The sequence below is a fragment of the Hirundo rustica genome, chromosome 6, assembly GCF_015227805.2.
Source record: "Hirundo rustica isolate bHirRus1 chromosome 6, bHirRus1.pri.v3, whole genome shotgun sequence".
Classification (NCBI taxonomy): domain Eukaryota; kingdom Metazoa; phylum Chordata; class Aves; order Passeriformes; family Hirundinidae; genus Hirundo; species Hirundo rustica.
The window spans coordinates 25,381,817-25,402,292 of NC_053455.1; the positions used below are offsets into that span (position 1 = coordinate 25,381,817).

General features: G+C 34.9%; 1 protein-coding gene across 11 annotated transcripts in view; it reads left to right on the forward strand.

Annotated features, from left to right (window-relative positions):
• RALGAPA1 (Ral GTPase activating protein catalytic subunit alpha 1) overlaps positions 1-20,476 on the forward strand; it is a 133,055-nt gene that overhangs the window by 35,752 nt on the left and 76,827 nt on the right. For 5 of the 11 annotated variants that reach the window (XM_040067654.1, XM_040067658.2, XM_040067657.2 and 2 more), the window contains exons 16-21: positions 710-871; positions 5,064-5,204; positions 11,459-13,030; positions 14,949-15,073; positions 17,204-17,420; positions 18,578-18,754. In XM_040067654.1, the coding sequence (XP_039923588.1) occupies positions 710-871; positions 5,064-5,204; positions 11,459-13,030; positions 14,949-15,073; positions 17,204-17,420; positions 18,578-18,754 (2,394 nt within the window). The remainder of the gene's footprint in view (positions 1-709; positions 872-5,063; positions 5,205-11,458; positions 13,031-14,948; positions 15,074-17,203; positions 17,421-18,577; positions 18,755-20,476) is intronic. The other 6 variants (XM_040067668.2, XM_040067670.2, XM_040067671.2 and 3 more) reach the window with 3 other exon arrangements.

Here is a 20,476-nt window from a genome sequence, read left to right on the forward strand (position 1 = left end):
GTTCGTTTGCTAATAATAATGCACATGTTGGATTAGAGCTCACTTTTTCCAAAAAGGTACCTCTTTAATGATTGTAATTGTGTCAGTTTGGATTATTAATGAGCTCAGTCTGGATAAGGAAATACAGCACAAATATTCTGTACTTCACTTTTTTTTTACATCTAGCTGGTTTTGATAGCTCCTCATATGAGCTGTATTAACTTCAATATAAATGTCAAATCTGAATTTGTTCCATCTTAATCTTGCTATAAGATTTTCTATAAATTTCCAAAGAGCCTTGTTCTCTGAGCCCATCATCCAATTTTTTTTTTTGCTTTTGCATTTTCTGTAAAATTACGTTATCCTTATTTCATGTTCTCAATGTTGCAAAATTATTTGGAAACCTGCCCCCCCCAATATTTTGAAATGTATGACTTTGTGTATCTTATGTGGTAGGAGCAGCAAAGGAGAAGTTAGATGTAGCATCAGACTACACCCTGTGTAAGGCCATGTTTTCAGAAAAGAAAATTACAGTTTTTTAATAGCACCGACGTCTCTGAAAAAGTTTGAGTATCCCTCAGAGTTAGTGCTGGCTGAGCTTTTGAATTCATGCTTGCTTTGGTAACTTAATTTATTCCATCCAGCTTTAAAATTTTTTGAAAGAACACATCTACAGTCATCTGGTGATAGCAGAATAGAAGTGAATAGATTTGCAATTTTATTTTTGCAGGAGTTGGGCATGAATTCCCAAAGTCTTCTGTTGATAAGTCCTTTTCTAGAGGCTGGAGCCGTGATCAGCCTGGACAAGCACCAATGAGACAACGCAGTGCTACAACCACCGGCTCGCCAGGAACGGAAAAGGCAAGGAGCATAGTGCGGCAGAAAACTGTTGGTAAGTATGGATAAGGGCTGATAAAAGTGACATCTGAGAAAGGGTAAGGAATTAATAACTGACTTCTGTAGTAGTGGGGATAGCTTCTTTCCACAAAGGTATACTAACTATAATGATTTGTACACTGGTTAAAGCATAAGTTATGCTGCCTTATGTGCTTTGAGGGTAGCTGAATAGCTTTTGTTTACTGCAATTATAGTTACTGCAAAGGAAAGTAATGCAGTTGCTGTATTAATTCTTAATGAATTTGATCACATGCTTAAATGGGATTGGAAAATAATGCTGTTGTGTGTATATGAAGGAGAAAAAAGCTGGAGTGGTTTGAGCTATGGTGCCGATAGGTGGGTAAGGGAAGGTTTCTTAAGTGTGTGTTTTCATACACTGCACCAGATGGGTTGAGTATTTTCAACGTGTGCAAAGGAAAGTGGGGAAAAATATGTGTAAGTCTGCATAGTTTATAAAATGTACTTTTACTATACCCTGAATATTGCAGTAATGAAAGATTGACACAGATGTGTTCAATTCCCCATTTCTGAAGTCACCTATTTCTGAATTTTATTACTTGCAGATACTCTTTGCTGTGTTATAAATGAGTTATACTGAGCAATGCTTTAGGTGAACTCCTCCAAAGAAGACTCATTTGTTCATATGATTTTCTTAGACTATGTTAACAGGCACTGGACTACAAATTTCTCTCTTGATGATCTCAGTGCTATTGCTTGCATGAAAGCTGGTTCTAATTTTGTATTTAAAAGAAGAACCTCTTAAGGAATATCTCTTACTTTTTTACTATCTTTATAGTAGTGGTGGCTTTGGTCATTAAGTGTTGTTGCTTCACTGATACTTCTTGGAAGTAGGTACATTCTGACACAGTTTTAAAACTTTAGGATGCAGTTGAATAAATAATTGTGCTAGCTTTTCAGAAATTAACATATTCTTTCTTTTTCCAAAAATATTTGGTTAATTTTTTTAAGCCACAGAGATTATTTAGACAAAGTTTCTATTTGACTATTTGACATTCCTCAGAATTCTCCATTTTATTTTTTTTTCTCTCCTAAAGCTCTTTTTGATGTGAGAGAATTAATTGTCCTGTAAGGCATACAGAAATGAGAGAAAATGAAGTCCCTACTCCAAAATTTCCTGTCTTTTTTTTGCACATTCAAGTGCTACGCAGCTTTTCCTGAATCTCCTGCTGACAGCACCTAGTTTTCCTCATGGATCACAGATACTTTAAATGTGATTTCTGCTTCTCTGTAGTCTGTGATTAACTGTAAATGGTGGTTTTGTTTTAAATCTTAATTGTCTTAACAAGATAAAGCTCATGTTAAAATTTCTCCTTTACAAATTGTTCATCTTTCAGATATTCTGTCAGAAGGTTATGTTGTTTGCTCAATTTATTAATGCTTTTGTTTTGCTGCAATTTGAAAGATGGCTATTTATATGATGTTAGCCTTGAAATGACTGGAATTTATCTTAATCAAGCTATATATTGACCTGGTTAGCAGCAAAGTAATCTGATTTTCGTTTCCCTGCACTTTAGCTTCAATGGTTTTGTTCCTTTCCTCCAATTATCTTACATATTTGATATTAATAAGCCAAGTTTGCATTACTGCAACCAGTTAAAATTTCAACTCTATTCATGTTGCAGAATACCAACTGTGGACAAGCATCCCAGCATTGCTAGGATGATTTTAAAATACGATAAATCCAAAAAGAATTGCCGGAACCAGAACCCCAAACTCATCAGTTTTTTTAAATGTTAATGAGGAAAATGTTACAAAATGTTACATATATCTTAACTGAGTGGAAATAGTTGTTTGTTACTACCTCTCTGATTTGCAAAGAGAGCTTTTCAACTGCTTCTTAATTTGCACCGTTAATTCAGGGTCAAATAATAAATAAATAATCACAATAAGTAAAATCTAGAACATTTTGCTGGTCAGATCTTCTCCTTCAGTTTATCATTATGTCTGCAATCTAAGTCTGGAATTGAGTCAGGCCTTAAATATGTTGCATGATATGTGATTTGTATTACATTCCCTTTGTGGGTAATATATACTCTTAATATCTGAGTAGGGGGGATGTGCATGTTGAATATTTTATGGGAAGAAAACGCTGGAGTTTCTTTTTCATCTGTTTTATGTTGTACACATTTTTGTGTACATCTTTGCACCTCTATTTTTTGAGCCATCATCATGCCAGCACACGTTTATGCTGCACCAAATATGTGTGTGTGCGTGTTACTCAAATAAAAATCACAGCTTTTTTGATATGCAGTGTGTACATTTTTAGCCTGAACTTATGTAAAATATTTTTTGGAAAGGGCCTTTAAGCATAATATGCATATGGGTTGAAAAATCTGTAAGGTTAGGTACAGGAGTTTGGCTTCGGCAGCAGGTTCTAGTCCTATAAAAATATTGTATCAGAAAGAATTTACTTACCTATAGTTCTACTTTTGTATAGACAACAGTGGAAGGTTATAAACTATCAAATATCTATGTGTTCTGACATTGCCTGCCTCCACCTAACTATTTAATTGAATGTAATATGGTGGAAAAAAATCCAGTCAAATTGAAAGGAACACTTTATGTTAAGCTTTGTAATCAACACAGTATCCAATTTCAAAAGCTTCATTTATTTAGAATAATTTACCCTGGAAAAAATCCTTGATATTACTCTTGCCTACATTCGTTTTAACTTTCACAGTGATGAATGTAATGCATTTAACTATGACTGTATCCTGTATTTTATTACTGTATCTCTTAAACTGATACTAAAGCCTTACACATAACTGCCTTAAAAAAAAAATTAGTTACTGTCATGCAAAGTTTACTGAAGCACTGCTTCAGTCTTAAAAGGTCTGTGTTTCTGAATTGTTTTTTCAAACTAAATTTAAAACTCCACTTAAGTTGTCCTGCATTTGTCAAATGTATTTTCTGCTCAATGTGACCTACCCAGGCTATCTTCATGTCATTGTTAGCAACAATTCTTTAACCTGGTTTAGAAACGTGGTGCGCTCAACTTTCACTGCACTCCATTCACATACATTTGATTCCCATGCAGATCAGGGGAGTCTAAGTCTTATAAAATTAATAAAAATATTATATAAGAATATAAGTCTATATTCCATGTTGTTTTGAAAATATAGATATGGAGAGAAAAGTTCAGACTGATTGAGTGTTGCACTGACAATATTTACGCTAGATACTCTGAATTTTCCTTAAAGAATTTTATCAGCAATGATTTTAAAACAAGTTAGCAAATTTACAACAGTATGAAAGGAACCTACTCAAAGCAATGGATATTACTTTTTTAAGAATTTCCAGTGTACTTTGAGGTTGAATGCAGTGTCAGTTCTTGCTCTGTCTTACTCTGACAAAGTAAAGCAAATGTCAAAAGTTCATTTAAATCTATTAGAAAAGCTGCAGATATAACCTTGATTGAAATACCACAATTCTTACGTCCATTTTGTATTCTGTAGGACTGTTGGCAGGATGTGAGGTATGAAAAGGTGAATAAACATAAGTTTGGCAAGATTTATCCAATATCAATTAAAAGCCAGACCCCATGGATAAAAAAAATTAATGCTTTCTTGTCAAACCTTTTCATTTCAGGAATTTAATTTTTAATGTGGAACTATAACAAGCTTTATTGCAAATTTCTCCACACAGAACTGCTAATTTTCCCCTTGTGATTTCGAATCTCTGTTGTAGAACGTGAATTCAGGAGTGTGGGTATATGTATAATACAGGGACGCATTTTCAGGATAATATCAAAGGAAACTAGAAAAATGCAAATGTAGTACAAGTTACATTTTCTGTTAAAAAAAAAAAAAACCAACAAATTCAGAGTGCTTGTGGTGTAACTTTTAGATTTTTCAACCCCTGATGCACTGGGAAAATGTGTTAATTAGCTTCTTGATTTCAAATGCAAAATCACTGTAATCATCATAATAAAGGCATTGTTGCTGCTTTACATAAAATTTGAAAACTCAGAATGTCTTATGTGTCCACTGATTTTTTTTCTTTCTTACAGCTCTGCCAATATCTGCCGTGCTGAAATGTTTTAATTTTTGAATTATCTTCCTTTTTATCTTTGTTTTCTCTGTTGCTGCTTTTTCTGTGACACAAGCCTTTCATTATAGTCACTCTTCTTTTTTTCCTTCCCCACTTCTTTCTTTTCCTTTTTAAAGCCATGAGAAGCCGATCCATTGGTGAATGTGCTCTGCCATCGGCCTATATACGCAGTGCTAAAAGTGCTCCTGTTCTGATCCATACTTCCAAACCCTTCTTGCCTGATATTGTTCTCACTCCCCTTTCTGATGAGCTTTCAGGTAGTGCCACCTCTGCTAATTTCTGCACCCCCTTTATCACTTTTTTAAACCTTCTGCTTTCAAATTCTGCTAAACCATTAAATTTTTCAAAGTAAAAATACTTTGGGGATGGTGGGAGAGGGGAAGAGATTAAGAATTAATATTTTGAGTTTTGTAAGATACCATGTTATTTTACAATTCATTCTGGAACTGTTAGAAGTTAGTGCTGTGCCAATGTTAACTATTAAAAAAGAGAAAATTTGAGAAATCTCTTCACTTTTCCAATTTATTGGTAAGCAGCAATATAATATCGGTCTACCAGAGAGTACAACTAATATAAAATTTTTATTTTTTATGAGAGAGGGAGGGAAAGGAAGAACTTAATTTTACTTTAATTTGCCATTTACGTCTTTCTGTGTAAATTTTTTAATTCAGTGTCATAGACGTTGTGTGAACGACCGTGATGATGCACTTTAGCTCCCATGAAAAAAGAATATGGTATCATATAATATGCTTTAGAGTGTGCCTGTTTTTCATTACTATATAAAAACATGAAAAAAACCTGTAGCGTGGAATTCTCCAGTGTGATGTTTTGGTGTTATTTTCCAAATGATCCATTTTTTAGGATGTGGTTTTCCTCAACATTCTGTTTGGTCCAGCAGGGTGGTTGGCTACAAGTTGGACAGTAGCTTACTTTGGATACTTTTCTTTGAACGAATAGATTCAACAACTAGAATTAGCACAGACTTTAAAAATACATGTTTTCAGATAATGTAATTTTTCCAGATATTACATAGGTATGAAGTTGTAATGTGATAAGGCTGACAATCATTTTGTGCCTTTGTATCAAAGAGTGGGAAAAAAAATGAAAGCACAGTTGGGAGGACTATATATAGTCAAAATGGCATAGAAATAGAAGGACGTTGTGACAATAATATTTTTATTAAATTTTTATTATTATTTTCTGTCTCTCCTGCCTGTCTTTGTAACCCAAGAAGTACCAAGAACTGTACCTTCATAATTGTATTTTGTCATGTGTCACATGTCACAAAATCCTTGTGAAACAGAAACTTGATGCCTTAATATTAAGTCTGAAAACATTATTGAAAAATCAGAAAAGTTCAAATAACCCACTCTAGAGAGACCAGACTTTCACAATGAACAATTACAAATTATTGTAATGCAATTCTTGAAACCACAAACAAAATTTAATAAAATACAAATTTTATGTGATAATTAATAAAAGTATGAATGCAAATAGTATCTCTTCTAAGATACAATTGATTATAACTTAGAAGATAGAGATTTTTATAGGAATGATACATAAACAACCTATTAGAAAATGGATCCTACCTGGCCATAGCGTTGTTGGAAATAGTCAGTGCTTAATGAAGACCTTAAGAACACCCGCAGAAGGCTTTTGAGCTTTCAGAGTGAAATATTATTTCATCACATAATTGCTGATACTTAATTACCCTTTCTTAAACAAGGCAAAAGTGCTTTTGTAGTCAATTTTATCATCCATGTTTCTGAAAAGTCCTGGCTTGCATATTACTTCTAATGTGTGCCAGAGCTGATGGCTCTCTTGCTGTTATTCTTTCTGTTGATACTCATCCAGTCCAAAATCTGCATGACCAATGTAATTATAAAAGTAAAGAGATGTTACAGACCTTTGCATTTCTACCACAGAAAAAGTCCTAAGCCCTTCCTGGGTTTGATGTCTTCTCAAAGAGATGGGTGTTGCAGCAGCTTCATGATGTGCCCAAGAATCTTGAACATTGCCAGAAACCTAAAAAACTAGTGAAAAAAACAAGCTGTTAAGATTGTTGATGGGGTAGTAGCAGAGAAAGGGGAACACTTTCCACTGGATCAGAGTGCACTTTGCTCTTTTAATTTTCTGCATTTTTAATTGTGCTCTCTATCTTCTTCCCTTTTTATTTAAACATGAAGCTTTATAATTTTCCTTGCCTTTTCTTCTTACATTAAATATATTCTTTTCTGAAAGCCTTCTGTTTCCAGACATACAGCATGCCATTTGGGAAGTAATCAAATAGTTTCTATTGTAAGTGTGTTCTAGTTAATTCATTTATTAGAATGATGTTCAGCTAGTCATGACAGCTATTCGTCTTATTACAGGATTACATGAATATCCGTGATACCCAAAATGACTTGAAGGAGAGGACATTTCCTCTGAAAAGGAGAGGGAATTATTCCAGAATAATAGGATACCTAATATTAAGGGTTTGGAAGTAGTTTTCAGCTTCTTTTTATCTGTGAAACTAATCATTGAAGGCTGGACCCACTGAACAGTGGTGAATCTGGGAAGGTAGTCTAACAGAAAGCATTTATGACCAAACTTTTACCTTATGTACTGTTATATTAATTTTCAAGAGTAAGGCACAAAACTTGACTATAATTTGTGAGGCATAATTTGAAGATCAGTCGGTAGGTTGATAAAAGATATTGCAGAAGTTTAGTTCATTGAACAGTTTATTGACATCCAGTCATCTAGCATCACAGAGGATGCTTTTCCTAAGGTAGTAATTCCTTCATGTAGTTTCTGTTATGCTGTATTTCCATGTGCAGAATATTTGCAACGTTTCAAGTAGTATCTGGAAGGTAGAAGTGATTTATTCTTTAAGGTGTTTAGTTAATGAAGTGATTTGGTATAGTATATCTGTTGCAAATCCATAATATTTCTAAAAAGAACTTTCCTTTAGTCTGTCAGAATCATAGGAAATCCAGTCTTACACATTTATAAGAAAGCTAGTGAAATGGCCATTCTTTCTGGAACCCTTGGGGATTTTCAGGTACAAAACCTGAAATAAAATATCAATGAGATGTAGGCAAGATTCCTAGAAGCAGTGGGCAAACTAATTAATTGCAGGTGGGAGATTTTTCCTTATCTGCTAGGACTAAAAGAGTCAACTATTAACATGAAAGGGAGAGGCATATTATGCCTTTACAACCTTCCTATCAAATCATTAAGTAATCATTAGAATGAAATATAAAGAAATCATAATTGTAATGTCAGTATGGCTGTAAATATTCTTTAATCCCAAAAACTCAGAGAATGCCTTTGTTCTCTTAAAAAAAACCCAAAACAAACTATTGGAATCTCAGAAGCAAAACATGTTATATTTTTCCCACTTCCCAAACAGACTTTGCATGATGAAATATAAACCTGGCCCAGTGTTATACAGGGATTTGCTGTTAGCACTCATGCTGTCCTGTCAGAATGTGTCTCTCCATGAGTTTGTATTTTAGCATATCTGTCTCCCACTTGATGCTGAAAAGCTGCCTTCTCTTTCCACCTTCTAGCGGCAGAAGGAGAGGCAAAGTTCACTTAGGAAAGTTGCGATTGTGTGAGATTGGCCAGATGTACCAATTATGGTCTTTTCCTTGTTGAACCATATGATGAACCAGAGCAGTGTTTCTCCTAAGGGTGCTCAGGGTCAGATACACAGGGTCAGCCTGCTGGCACACAAACTCCTTGGGAGTTTTGGGTGTCCCAGTCTGACTGTACACCTGTGTGCAAGGGTGAGCCCTGGTTGTGAAGGAGCAGTTCATTTGGGTTTTTAAATATTGTCTGTGTTTTCAGTGCTGGTATTGCAATAACATTTTTCATTTCCTTACTTCCTTCCTGTTCTACAAAAAAGAAGTCTTTAGTGCAAGCACGTATTTGTTTGAAGATGTGTGCTTGTATGTGCTTTTCATGAATATGTGAGCTAAAATTAATTCTGGATCGACATTGAAATGAATCTAGCTGAATTTATTTCAATGTATGGAGCTGCTTTGTGTGCATTGTGAGTTCTCTGTCCAATTATTTTTAACATCCTAGAAGGTCATGATCACTGCATGCATGCACAGCATGCCATTTCTAGGCTCCTGCTTCAGATAAGGCTGAGTTTATAATAGATTTGAAAAATGCATATTGAAGGCTTGAGATGAGATCACTGTCATAGTTGCATGTTTTAATCTCAAATATATCATCATGCATATTTTTGACTGAATCCTGTAGTAATTTCTTTGCAGCTGTAAGAAATAACTTGAGACTATGTTAGCATAACCTCTGTTAATCTCTGCCTAAGTCAATAGGGAATTTGAAATAACAGTTCCAACTAGAGAGAGACCCGATTCGTTTCAGAGGGTGCTAATTCATGTAGTGAGTAATAAGTTGAACAAGAACAATGATGGGAGATTTGTTGCTTATCAAAGCTTAAGAGAAGGAATAATAGATTGTGTTGTAGTCAATGATTTTTCAGTTCATGTTTAATTTCTGAGGCAGCTTGAATGTCTATTCTCTTTTTCCAATATAGATCTCTCAATATCCTGTCTAATAGCTTCTGTACAGTTCAGTAAACTTTGTATGAGGTCAAACTCAAATTTTAACTTCTTTGAAAAACTGAGCATGGAAATAGCACTTTTCATCTTCTGGAACACGTTTAGTTAAGTACAGATGTATCTCATCCCTCTGGTTTATATGCTTTGTTCCAAAGGAGAGTATGAGAAAATGCAGCTCCATCTCTAACATTCTCAGAAGAATGCAAGCAGCTCAACAGGTTTTAAGGGGACTTCATATTATCAGCATTCAATATTACTGAAATAATGAAATAAAAAATTGAAATACTTAGTAACATTTATATATTGTATTTAGTAGTAATAATAAAAATGTATTAAAATGTAATTACATGCATAGTTACTTTATTTTAGCTGTAACACATCAAAGTTAGGGGAGGGAAAGGGGATTAAATTTTGTCCTGATATTAAGTAAATTCACCATTGCAATCCTGAAGCTAAACCGTCTAGATAAAACAACGAGGTAAGTCTGTTTATTGTGGCACATAACTCTTGCTGGTGTTCATTTAAGCTATTTACTGTTATTCCTAAATTTGAAAGCATCTACAACTTTTTAAGTCGTAGATAATAAAAAATTAATCTAGGGAATAAAGGATTCTATCAAAAAGAAACCAACAGAAAATTGTCTAAACTGGTTTTACCTTGCTGTTTAAGTGCTTATCTCATAAAAGTACTGAGAGGGATAGCAGTTAGGTTACTTGTCTGTAAGCGGTATTTAGTCTTGAATACAGTGGTAATTTGATAGTATATGGTGTTCCTATAACATAGTAGGAAATCTGAAGAGATGCATAGGAGAGGCTCTTTATTTTTGTGGATGATGTGAAATGAGCTGAAGATACTTCTTACAGTTCCTAGGTGATCCATGTTGGAACTGCAGGTTTCATTGCAGTTAATTGTGACTTTTACTGGCACTAACGTGTTAAGAGTCCCAACAGAAACAAGGAATCACTAATGTAAATGATAACAAATTCTGATCTTTTCATAAACAAAAGTGGGTTTACACTAATGTTAACTGCTGTGAGGCTGCAGGATATTTTTTGGTATCAGAGTACTTAATTCTGTAATTCTCATAAATGTTACATTTGCCTGAGTAAAACTGGAAGAAGAGCAGGAGGTAAGCCTTCATTAGGTATATAGTTTCATATTTTGAAGATGAGAGACAAAACATCCTTCTGTGGGAAAAGGGTCTATCTTTAAATTGTCCATTATGTATAGTCATCTTTTCTGTATAGGGCCAACTCTTCTTTGTCATTTAAAAGCTTTAGTCCTTAGGTGTACACTGTATTACATATCCCAAAATACTTATAATGGTGTGGCAGTATTCTTTCTGAAATCTCAGTAAATTTTATATATATATATTTTTTTATATATATATATATATATATACACACACACATATATACTTATATATTTTTTTCTTTTAAATTAATGGTTTGCCGCTTCAATAGACAACCTTAATTTTCCAAAACACATCATTGTTGTCTTTGGAGTTGCCTATTTTTCTGAAAATGTAAATTTCACAGAGGGAGTACTGCTTTTTAGCCAATTCATATTCCAATAACCATTTCTTGAACAAGCTAGAATGATATTGGTTGAATTATTGAACTTATTGGCACAGCTCTAGCTTTAACTGTATTTCCAAATGTTCCATGACCTCACTGTTTGTTCTCATGCATGTTAACATTTAAAACTGTGTTCTGATGGTCTAACTCATTTATATTACATTCTGTACTGGATATTATGTGCGTGTGTTTTTAACACTCTAGTACTGGAAAAAGTATTTTTTGTAGTACCTAAGAAAACAAGGTTCTGAATTTTTCTGGCTTTTAAAGTCACATAATTAGGATGTAGTGGTAAATATATATTGTTTCTGTATGTAAATTTTTGTGCATGTTACATATCCTTTTTTCCTACAGACATTGACGATGCTCAAATTCTTCCCCGTCCACCTCGAGTCAGACATTTTTCTCAGAGTGAGGATGCTCCCAGTGAAGTTTTTGGTGCATTAAATGAAGAACAGCCACTGCCACGAAGCAGCAGCACCTCTGACATCTTGGAACCTTTCGCAGTTGAACGAGCCAAAGGTGCAGTTCCTGTCATTGACAGTTCATCCCATCATGCTCCAAGCTTACAGAGTTCCACTGAGACCTCTTCAATGCATAGATCCACTGAAAGCCATATCACTGATACAAATAGCAGAGAGTCCTCCTTGGAAGTTGGGGATAGTATTTATGACCATCTTTGTCATTTAATAGGGCCGGTAGAATTTGCAAACACTGCCTTTGAACAAAGCCAGTATGTTGACCTTGAAGGTGAAGATGATCTCCTTTCATCTCTGAGAGAATATCTTATTAAAGAAAAAGAAGAACTTTGCGGTAACTTTGAGATAGATAAATGTGAGGCTTCTGCTCATGAAGTTGATACATCAGTAAGTAGGAATGATAGATTACCACTGGATGGATTAGAAAATAGAGATCAGACCGGTCAGTGCACAACTAGCAACACTGTTGCAGAAAGAGGCAATAATACAGAGCTGCAACTAGAACAAAACCCAAGTGGCTTTATAAGTAATATTGCACCTATTCAAGTAGACTTTTTTACAAGAAATCAAGTGCTCAATAAAGCTAGACAGTTAGATACTGATAAACAATATGGAAGCGTGTTTGATCATGGGTCAAGCAGTCCTAGCAGCAAAGAAGGGAAGAGATATCTGTACAGGCAAGCAGCCACTGAAACTGATGTAGATGTAGTTGTGGAAGCACCGATAGCTGAAAAGCATAGAAGTGCTCAGTTTAATGAAAAAGTGACCAACTCACGCATTGTCCATGCAAAGAAAATTCTTCCTAAAGCACAACTTGATCCTCAAATGCCTCGCATCACAGGCACAAGCAAACTGGCACCAACTAAAAGAAGTATATCTGAAACCGTAACTCATAGGGCCAAAATCATGAAAATAACAACTAAAAAAAGAAACAGCGTTCATGTTACTTTTAGGCCATCTACAGAATCGGTTCAGTTTTACAATCCTCTTGAGAACAAAGAGGCTGCTTGGAAAGCGAGACTTCGTAAACTTGGTGGCTTCAGTAGTAGCAGTAGTGGTAGCAGCAACAGCAGTACCAGTGCAAGCAGTAGCTCATCAGCTGCCACAGAGCTGGTTAGACCTGGAATATACAGGCATCTAGATGCAGTCAGTGCTGCTTCGACTGGCAGCAAGCAAGTTAAGGAGTCTACAGAAACTCAAGCAGCTGTGTTGCCAAAAGAAGGTCTTGCAGTTAGTCAATTCCAATGTCGTAGTGCCATTAGAGCATCAGGTCAGGAGTCGGCACAACAGCAGGGCTCCCTGGGTGGTGTTTATAAAACTGTTGTACATGCTCTTTCGAAGCCGAAGGCAAATGTTTCCCCACAGAGGCAGAACAGAATGCCAGCAGAGGCTCCACTGAGGGATCTGTACAGTCATGTAATGGGCTATTTTGGAAGGAAAGCTGCAGGTGAGCACTAACAGTGTGCAGAGCGCAAAAGGAGAAAGGCAGCACCAGTTTGGCTTAATGCAACTGAAGCTCTGATAAGCAATCAAAAGGCTTTGGGATGATCACTGCTTTCCCTGTTTGGTTATGCATGCGCCTATAGCCAGCTGATTTTTCTCCCAGCATAAGTTACATTTACATACTTTAAATTACTAATTTTCCTTTTCAAGATATTTAGTTGAACCTCTTTGCTGCTGAAGATCATCAGGTTAGGGAAGAGGAAGAGACAGTAAATGACCTAATAAAGGATTAAGCCTTGAGACTTTTGAATTTTCATCTACTATGCAGAACCTTCAAATTAAGCCTACTGAATGATTGGCAATGGATATTTTATCAGAATGTGTTTTTTCCACTCTGAGTATAGATTCTTTGTCAGAAGGACCTGGCTCCCAACCCACTAGGTTGAACTAATTGTATTTCTGGTTCATTTAGTGTGTTTTCTTCTTCCTCCTCATCCTCTTCCTCCTTTTCCTCCTCCAAAACAAAACCAAAAAAAAGCCCCTCAAATTTACATTTGGAGGTCACTTTAGATAGTTTTTAAAAAATAGTCCAAAATAGCAATCTGCTATTACTGGAATGATTTCATTATGACAGTTCTCTGAGTCTAATCATAAGCTTTTGTTTGAGTCTGTTTCAAAACATGTCATAGGCCTTCCAATATTCATTCATCCAAATGGCTGCTGTTAAATATTGGCAACATCTTCCGTTGCTTTGTTTTTTTTCTTGGAATCTTGGATGTTCATGAAGGTCTTGTGATAGTCTTTCACCTGCTAACTATGAGACCTCTGTGGACTGATCAAAAAAGAAGGCTGCGACTCTAATATACATTGACTTAGTTCACATAGCCGTAAATGAACAATAAATTAACTTTCAGCAGTAATGCAGGTTTTCTTTTTTCCCATTGTTATGCCAGCATGATTAACAGAGGATTCTGCAATGCATCCTGCATCGAGATGTTAATGCCACCTGAGGGCAGTCTCTGTAAGCACAGCACCTGAAAGCGGTCCTGTCACAGGTCTCACAAAAATGATTTGCTGCTCTTCAGAAATTAGACTTCTAAAAAAAGATATATCTAGGAAGCACCAATTTCAGAAGTAGCTGTTATTTAAAATCCAACATTTAACAGAACCTCATTGTTTGAGTAAACTGCTCTGTGGTCTCATGAGAGATGACACTGAGGGAAAAATTTGTATAAAGAGAACATGAACTGGAATAACTTGAAGACTTTAAAGGCTAATATCATAAAGTCAGGTGTAACAGCCACAACTAAATATGAACAGTATAGTTATATCAAAACTGTAGCACTAATAAAGGAATGAACTTCATTAATTGTTCATAACCATTGATCATTTAGAGTTAGAACTTTCATTCCATGTAATAGCATGTAATTTTATTACGTAACATTTTCTTTGCACTGTTTATACTAACTGTATACACTGCCACATTGCCATTTGTCATTAGTATCTATGACAACCTAGTTTACTTTTTCCACTATGTTGCTTTTCATTAGGAATGCAATGAAGAAGGAGTCTGAAGGAATCAAATAATTTTAGAGTTTGTTACTTACTTGTGATATGGAGGAAGAACATATGCTTTATCCTTAAAGCAAGCATTAACAACTTTGAGTAGTGCTTACCTATAAGCTTCCTGCTCTTAAAGGTGGAATTGGAAATCAACTAACCCCTGCTTAGTGGGAAGAAGAAGCCATACTAATTCTGAAAGTAGAATCTGCTTTAAAAGAGGGACATTCTTAAAATGCATGTTTGGCAATTTTGTTTTTTAAATTTCTGTTAATTAGCAGGTTTTTTTTCCTTTGTTACATTTTGTTTTGAAAATGTCTTCATGCGTTCTTTACTATAAATGGTTGTTCATTTGCTTTTAGCTAATAGAGAGGATATGAGTCAAAAGCTGCACCCTATTGATAGTGATATTGGCAGTAGCAATACAAATGTTCCTGACCTCATGGATGAATTTATAGCTGAGAGACTTCGCAGTGGTAATGCACTGGTAAGCCTTTAAAATTGCTACATTTCAATACCTAAGTCTCCATATATATGTGAACTTGTCAATGACATGGTAAATCAGTTCACTAAAATACATTTCTCTGGCTTTTATGAATGAGAATTAAGAATATTGCTTAATTATTCCTTGCCATTGGCATAGGTTCTTGCCATTTTATACCATTTGTGTTTTCCTAGCTATTAAATCTTCATCATGGAAACAATGCAGAAGTTACTGTCAGATGAATAGTGTAATTGCATTAACAGCCTTAATTGCACCTGCAAAGATACCTGTACATACACACTTTCAGAATACTAGTTTAAATGTAAATTTGCAGTCCTCAGCATGGTATGCAATTGAGCAACATGCTGTAGTACGGTACTGTTCTGTACAGGTATAGTCATTGCAGCACACTCAAACTATTCAAATATATATATATTTCCTTTATTTTTGTTAAATTTCACTTCCAAGTGCTGAATAATTTCTTGCAAATACTGCTCTGCTAATCAAATCAACTTTCCATTTACTTTCTTCCTACACTTTTCCAAAAGTGTCATGTTATTTGGAATGGCACTCCTAATAAGAAATTTTAATCCATTTTAAATTAAGAATTTCAGGTTACTGTTGAATGCTTACAGGAGACAACTGATTTGAAGAGATAAGTGCTGATTAAGTAGTAACAAAAGGGAAAATACTAAAAAAAAGTTGCAAATTGGGAACAGAATGCGTAACAATTTAAAGATATTGTTTCAAAAAATTTTAGTTCCTTTTTCTTGAAAGTTTACAAGGCCATTTGACAAGGTCATTTGAAGACATGCTCCTCTAAGACAATCGTATAGAAAATTGTCAGTAAGGAATTGGTGATAATAACGGACAGAAGAGGATTCTTCAAAGTCATTAAAAATGTTTATTTATCATCACCTTTTATAAATGGCAAGAGAGTATCTATAGCGTTTGTCCACATGTATACTTTTTTTCTCTTTTGTATTGAACTCATGTTTATGAAACTTGATTGTTGGCACAAAGTCTTCTTGTTAGTAAGTCTTGAGTTACACAACAGAAGACTAATTTGTAGTCGGTGAAAAAGTTTAACTTAGTCTGAAAATGAATGAAACAGAAATCATCACAGCTGATTCCAGAAGAGAGAAAGGGAGGGATTACTCTTTGTTTTGAGAATTTATACTTTCCTCAGGTAGTAGAAAAGGTGTGAGATAAGTTTTAGTAAATACTCTGAAATTACCATTCATTTATTTAATTAGCACACAACAACAGACATGCCTTCTTTAAAACAGTACCAACTTAAGATTAGTTTTAGATTGCTGTAGTTACTGAATGCTAAAAAACATATGAAAAGCTTATTACTCTGCGTTAAGCTAAAATTAGTGGTAGATTAGTAAAAGAATGCACAATTGACTGGGCCTAGTATAAAAGGAAGGCATCTTTAGTCTCATAATGCATACAAATTAATGCATACAAATTTCAAATCATTTCAAAAAAGGCTTTTCTACTTTGATATCTCTTCCTTCTTAAGCAAGCAATGCTCTCTGTGAAAAAAAATGCCTTGAAGAAAGACTTCAAATAGACCACCACCTTACTTACACATGAGCAAATCTGCACGCCTTACTTCTGTTATGTGTGGTCTTTTGTGTTCCAAACCAGTACTGAAGTGGTGTTTGAATCATAAGATTAATGCATGAATTAGTAAATTAATTTGCTCCTCCTTCTATAAATGAAGTTTTTTATTATAGTATGGTGACCTATAGGCCATTGTGTCTGAAAGCAAGGTTAACAAGTTTTCTTTAGTTACTTATATATAATATACTTTTTAACTATTTTTCTCTCACGCATCTTACCTACCGTGTGGCCCATGCTACTCTGAATCCTAGCCTTTTACAATATGTGTCCAAAAATCTACTGTGCAAATAAAATTTATATTTATTAAATTCTGTGACTGCATGGGTTCTTCATTTCGGAGGCTGGAAAGTCTTGGTATTTAGAATGATGGCAATTTCTGGTTTAGGTGCATAAGAACTGATTGTTGCATTCTGACCTCAGCAAATGTGGGATTGCTTTTTCCATTTTATGTAAATAAGCCATCCAAGATTGTAAGATAATTTATATATCTTCAATGTTCAGAATGTGACAAGAAGAGGAAGCAGCCCTGGCAGCCTGGAAGTTCCTAAAGACCTTCCTGATATACTGAACAAGCAGAACCAAATGCGTCCTGTAGATGACCCAGGCGTGCCTTCCGAGTGGACGTCACCTGCCAGCGCGGGCAGCAGTGACCTCGTCAGCTCAGACAGCCACTCCGACTCCTTCAGCGCCTTCCAGTATGAGAGCCGCAAATTTGAAAGCAAGTATATTTTTCCAAAAGTAACAGCACTGTTGATTAATGTATTGCGATTTTTCTTTGGTTGGTTTGTTGTTTTATATTTTTTCCCGGGATAAAGTTGTATGCTGGCAGTTTTCTGAGAGAGAGATTATTTTGATTTTCCATTGAAATCCTTAGCAAGTTAATGGAGCAAGAAAAGGTCTTATGAGAGGCAATTGTTGTTTCAGTATACCAAACTAAAGAGCCCCAGAATACTGCTATGCAAAGAGAAGAACATAATGGTACAGAAGTTAGAAAGCAATATTGTCTCTTCTTTGGAGCATATCCATCTGTTTTGCACAAAATATAAAAATTAAAGCTTATTTATTTTGGAAATTATTTTAACTCTTTTGAAAGTAATTAGGTAAAACCTAAAGAAAAGCTTCTGGTGTTTTTACAGTTGTCTTCATGTAGCTCTAGATTAGTCAAGATATTAAGTGTAATATCATATTAAAATTAGTATGCTTTGTTAAAATTAGTGTGCTTTGTTTAGTAACAATGCTTTTCATTAATTTTATTTATCTATTCCCTCTGTTGTTTAACAGAAGAGGTCATTATGGTTGCTAGGAATTATGACATCATGTTATATAATATAAAAATAATGCGTAGTAGAATTTTTTTAAGAAATTACAACTTTTATATATGTCTCCATTATGCAAATAAGTCATGGCATTTAAACCTACATTTCAGCCTGACATTTTTTTGTTAGCGTTGAGGATAACATTTATTAGAGTATCATATGCTGTAATATTTTTAGTTTGAAACTAGTACTTTTACAACAAGCTTAGATGTTTCTTTCAGCTTGTAAATTTTACAAATAAATTCCTTAACATATTATTCCATTATTTTTGGGTTATTCAGATGTAGGTGCACTTACAGCAACTGAGCAGAATACAGCCATGCAACAAGAAAGTCATCTAAAGACGTCAAGTCATGGGTTTATGACAGGAAAGAGAATATTCATAATAGTCAATACTGTCTGCTGTTGCACTTTATTTAAATTTTGCAACGGTGTGCTAGTAGCATAGAAGATGCACATTCAAGGTTTCTGTTTACTTTGGAGGTCCTGGGCCTCTGGGGTTTTTTTGTATTAGTGGTATTTTTATGTTGTAAGTTAATACAATGCTGTCCTCATACAGATTTCAGCTTTGGCACTGAGGCAGGGACGCCAGCTTCTACTGACGTTGATGCAATTTCAGGACAGCAACAAAGTGCTGAGGAGCAAGAAGTGGCCAGTCTAACTACACTCCACATAGATTCAGAAACAAGTAGTCTCAATCAGCAACCATTGTCTGCTGAAGCTGCTACTATTACTGGTAAAGTAGATTAAAAAAAAAAAAAGTATTTCTTTTAGAAATTTTTCACCCATCCTGAAGAATGCATCTTTCAGCTTCTGCCAAGAATCTGTATTCTATTTAAGATGATTCTTTTGTTTCAATTATTTTTTGATTGCTATTGAAAAGTAATATGTGAAACAATGTAAGTGGAAAACCTTTGTCTGACTTAATTACCCGTGGTCCTGAATCTATTTTAAACCCTTCATGAGAAAATCTATACAATTTCTAAGGAGGAACTCTTACTACACAATGTATGCTAGATCTCTGACAAGTGTCCTGTTACTCGTAGTTAAATAATTAATTTTCATGAAATGTTTTTGCTTTGGAAGGTATGCACAGTGCTTGTTCAATTCAGTGTATCACACTAAAGTGTCTTGGGATTCCTCTATATGCATCCATCTTAATATCTCTTTTATATTGTCTGTTGTGTAACTGAGAGGTTTTATTATGCAAAATGTTAATTATTTGGCCATGTAACATCACTTTCTATATGTATAACTGAAAAGTGATGCAGCTAACCAATACTGAATGGGCTCCTGTCTGAAAGAGAGAATACTTCTCTATGAGGATGATCTGAAAGAATGGTCTTTTGTCAGGTTTTGTACTTGAGAAGTAAAGATGTCCATAGTCATTTTCATATTCCTCGTTCCACAGCTGTTATACACTACCATTCCTGTTACAACCCTAGTTGTAACAAGTGACAAGTTGCAACAAATACCTGTATTTCTGTGAAAGCTTATACCTATATATTGTGTCTTGTTCCCTGTTAGAAATCAAGTACTGCATTTTCAGAGATATGGAAAGACATCTTTACTTCCTCTGCACTAATTTTCACTTTTTAAAGCTGCCCTTCTCCTGAAGGAACCAGGGTATTAGCTTTCATGGACATTATTGTTCAGCTTGTTCCACAGCGTTCAGCTTGACTTGTGTTCTCTTCATTTTTCTCTTTGCTGTGTGCTTGTTGAAAGTCCTTGTTGTAGATCTGTTCTTTTTCTGTTTGTTTGTATGTTTTTATATGTTAATAACGTCATTACTGTTTGGTATTTTCATCCAAGCATGCTCTACAATTGAATTGATAAGATTGCAATTAGTGACTGAATTGTTCATTGAGAGATTGTGGTTAGTTCTTCTTGTTTGAGCTACTGTTTTAGAGAGGCAGTTCTTGTGTGTCACCTGCATTTAGCTGGGTTTCCTGAGGAAACAATACTTGTGCAGTTGTTTTGTCTGTCTCTGACTGTTCCATGCACCCAACAATATTGGAGCCTATTGTCCAATTTTTGCTAAATTGACATATAAGAAAAAAGAAGGATGTTATTTTCTTTGATGTTTTATGAAAGATAGGCAGATATCTAGTGAAAACTGCATGTATGCAGACTCTCATGATGGGAGCTGGAATGTAAATTTCACTATATTAGATGCCAGCAAATCAGTGCCGAAACTCAACCTCAAAACACACTCATAACAAACAAGTTTTTAGTAGTTCCGCTGATCAGAAAACTACTCTTTCTAAATCTGAAGGGTTTTGGGAGGATAATTTCTTTTTGGTATATGGGCATTACATCATATTCTAAGTAAATAATAAAGTTGGCTATTGGCTGCTATTTACTAGTCCTGGAACAAGTGGTGCCCATGGGAGTCTCAGTCAAAGTTGGATCCACATATGCTGGAGTATCTTTTAATGACAGATTCCTGTAGTTCTGC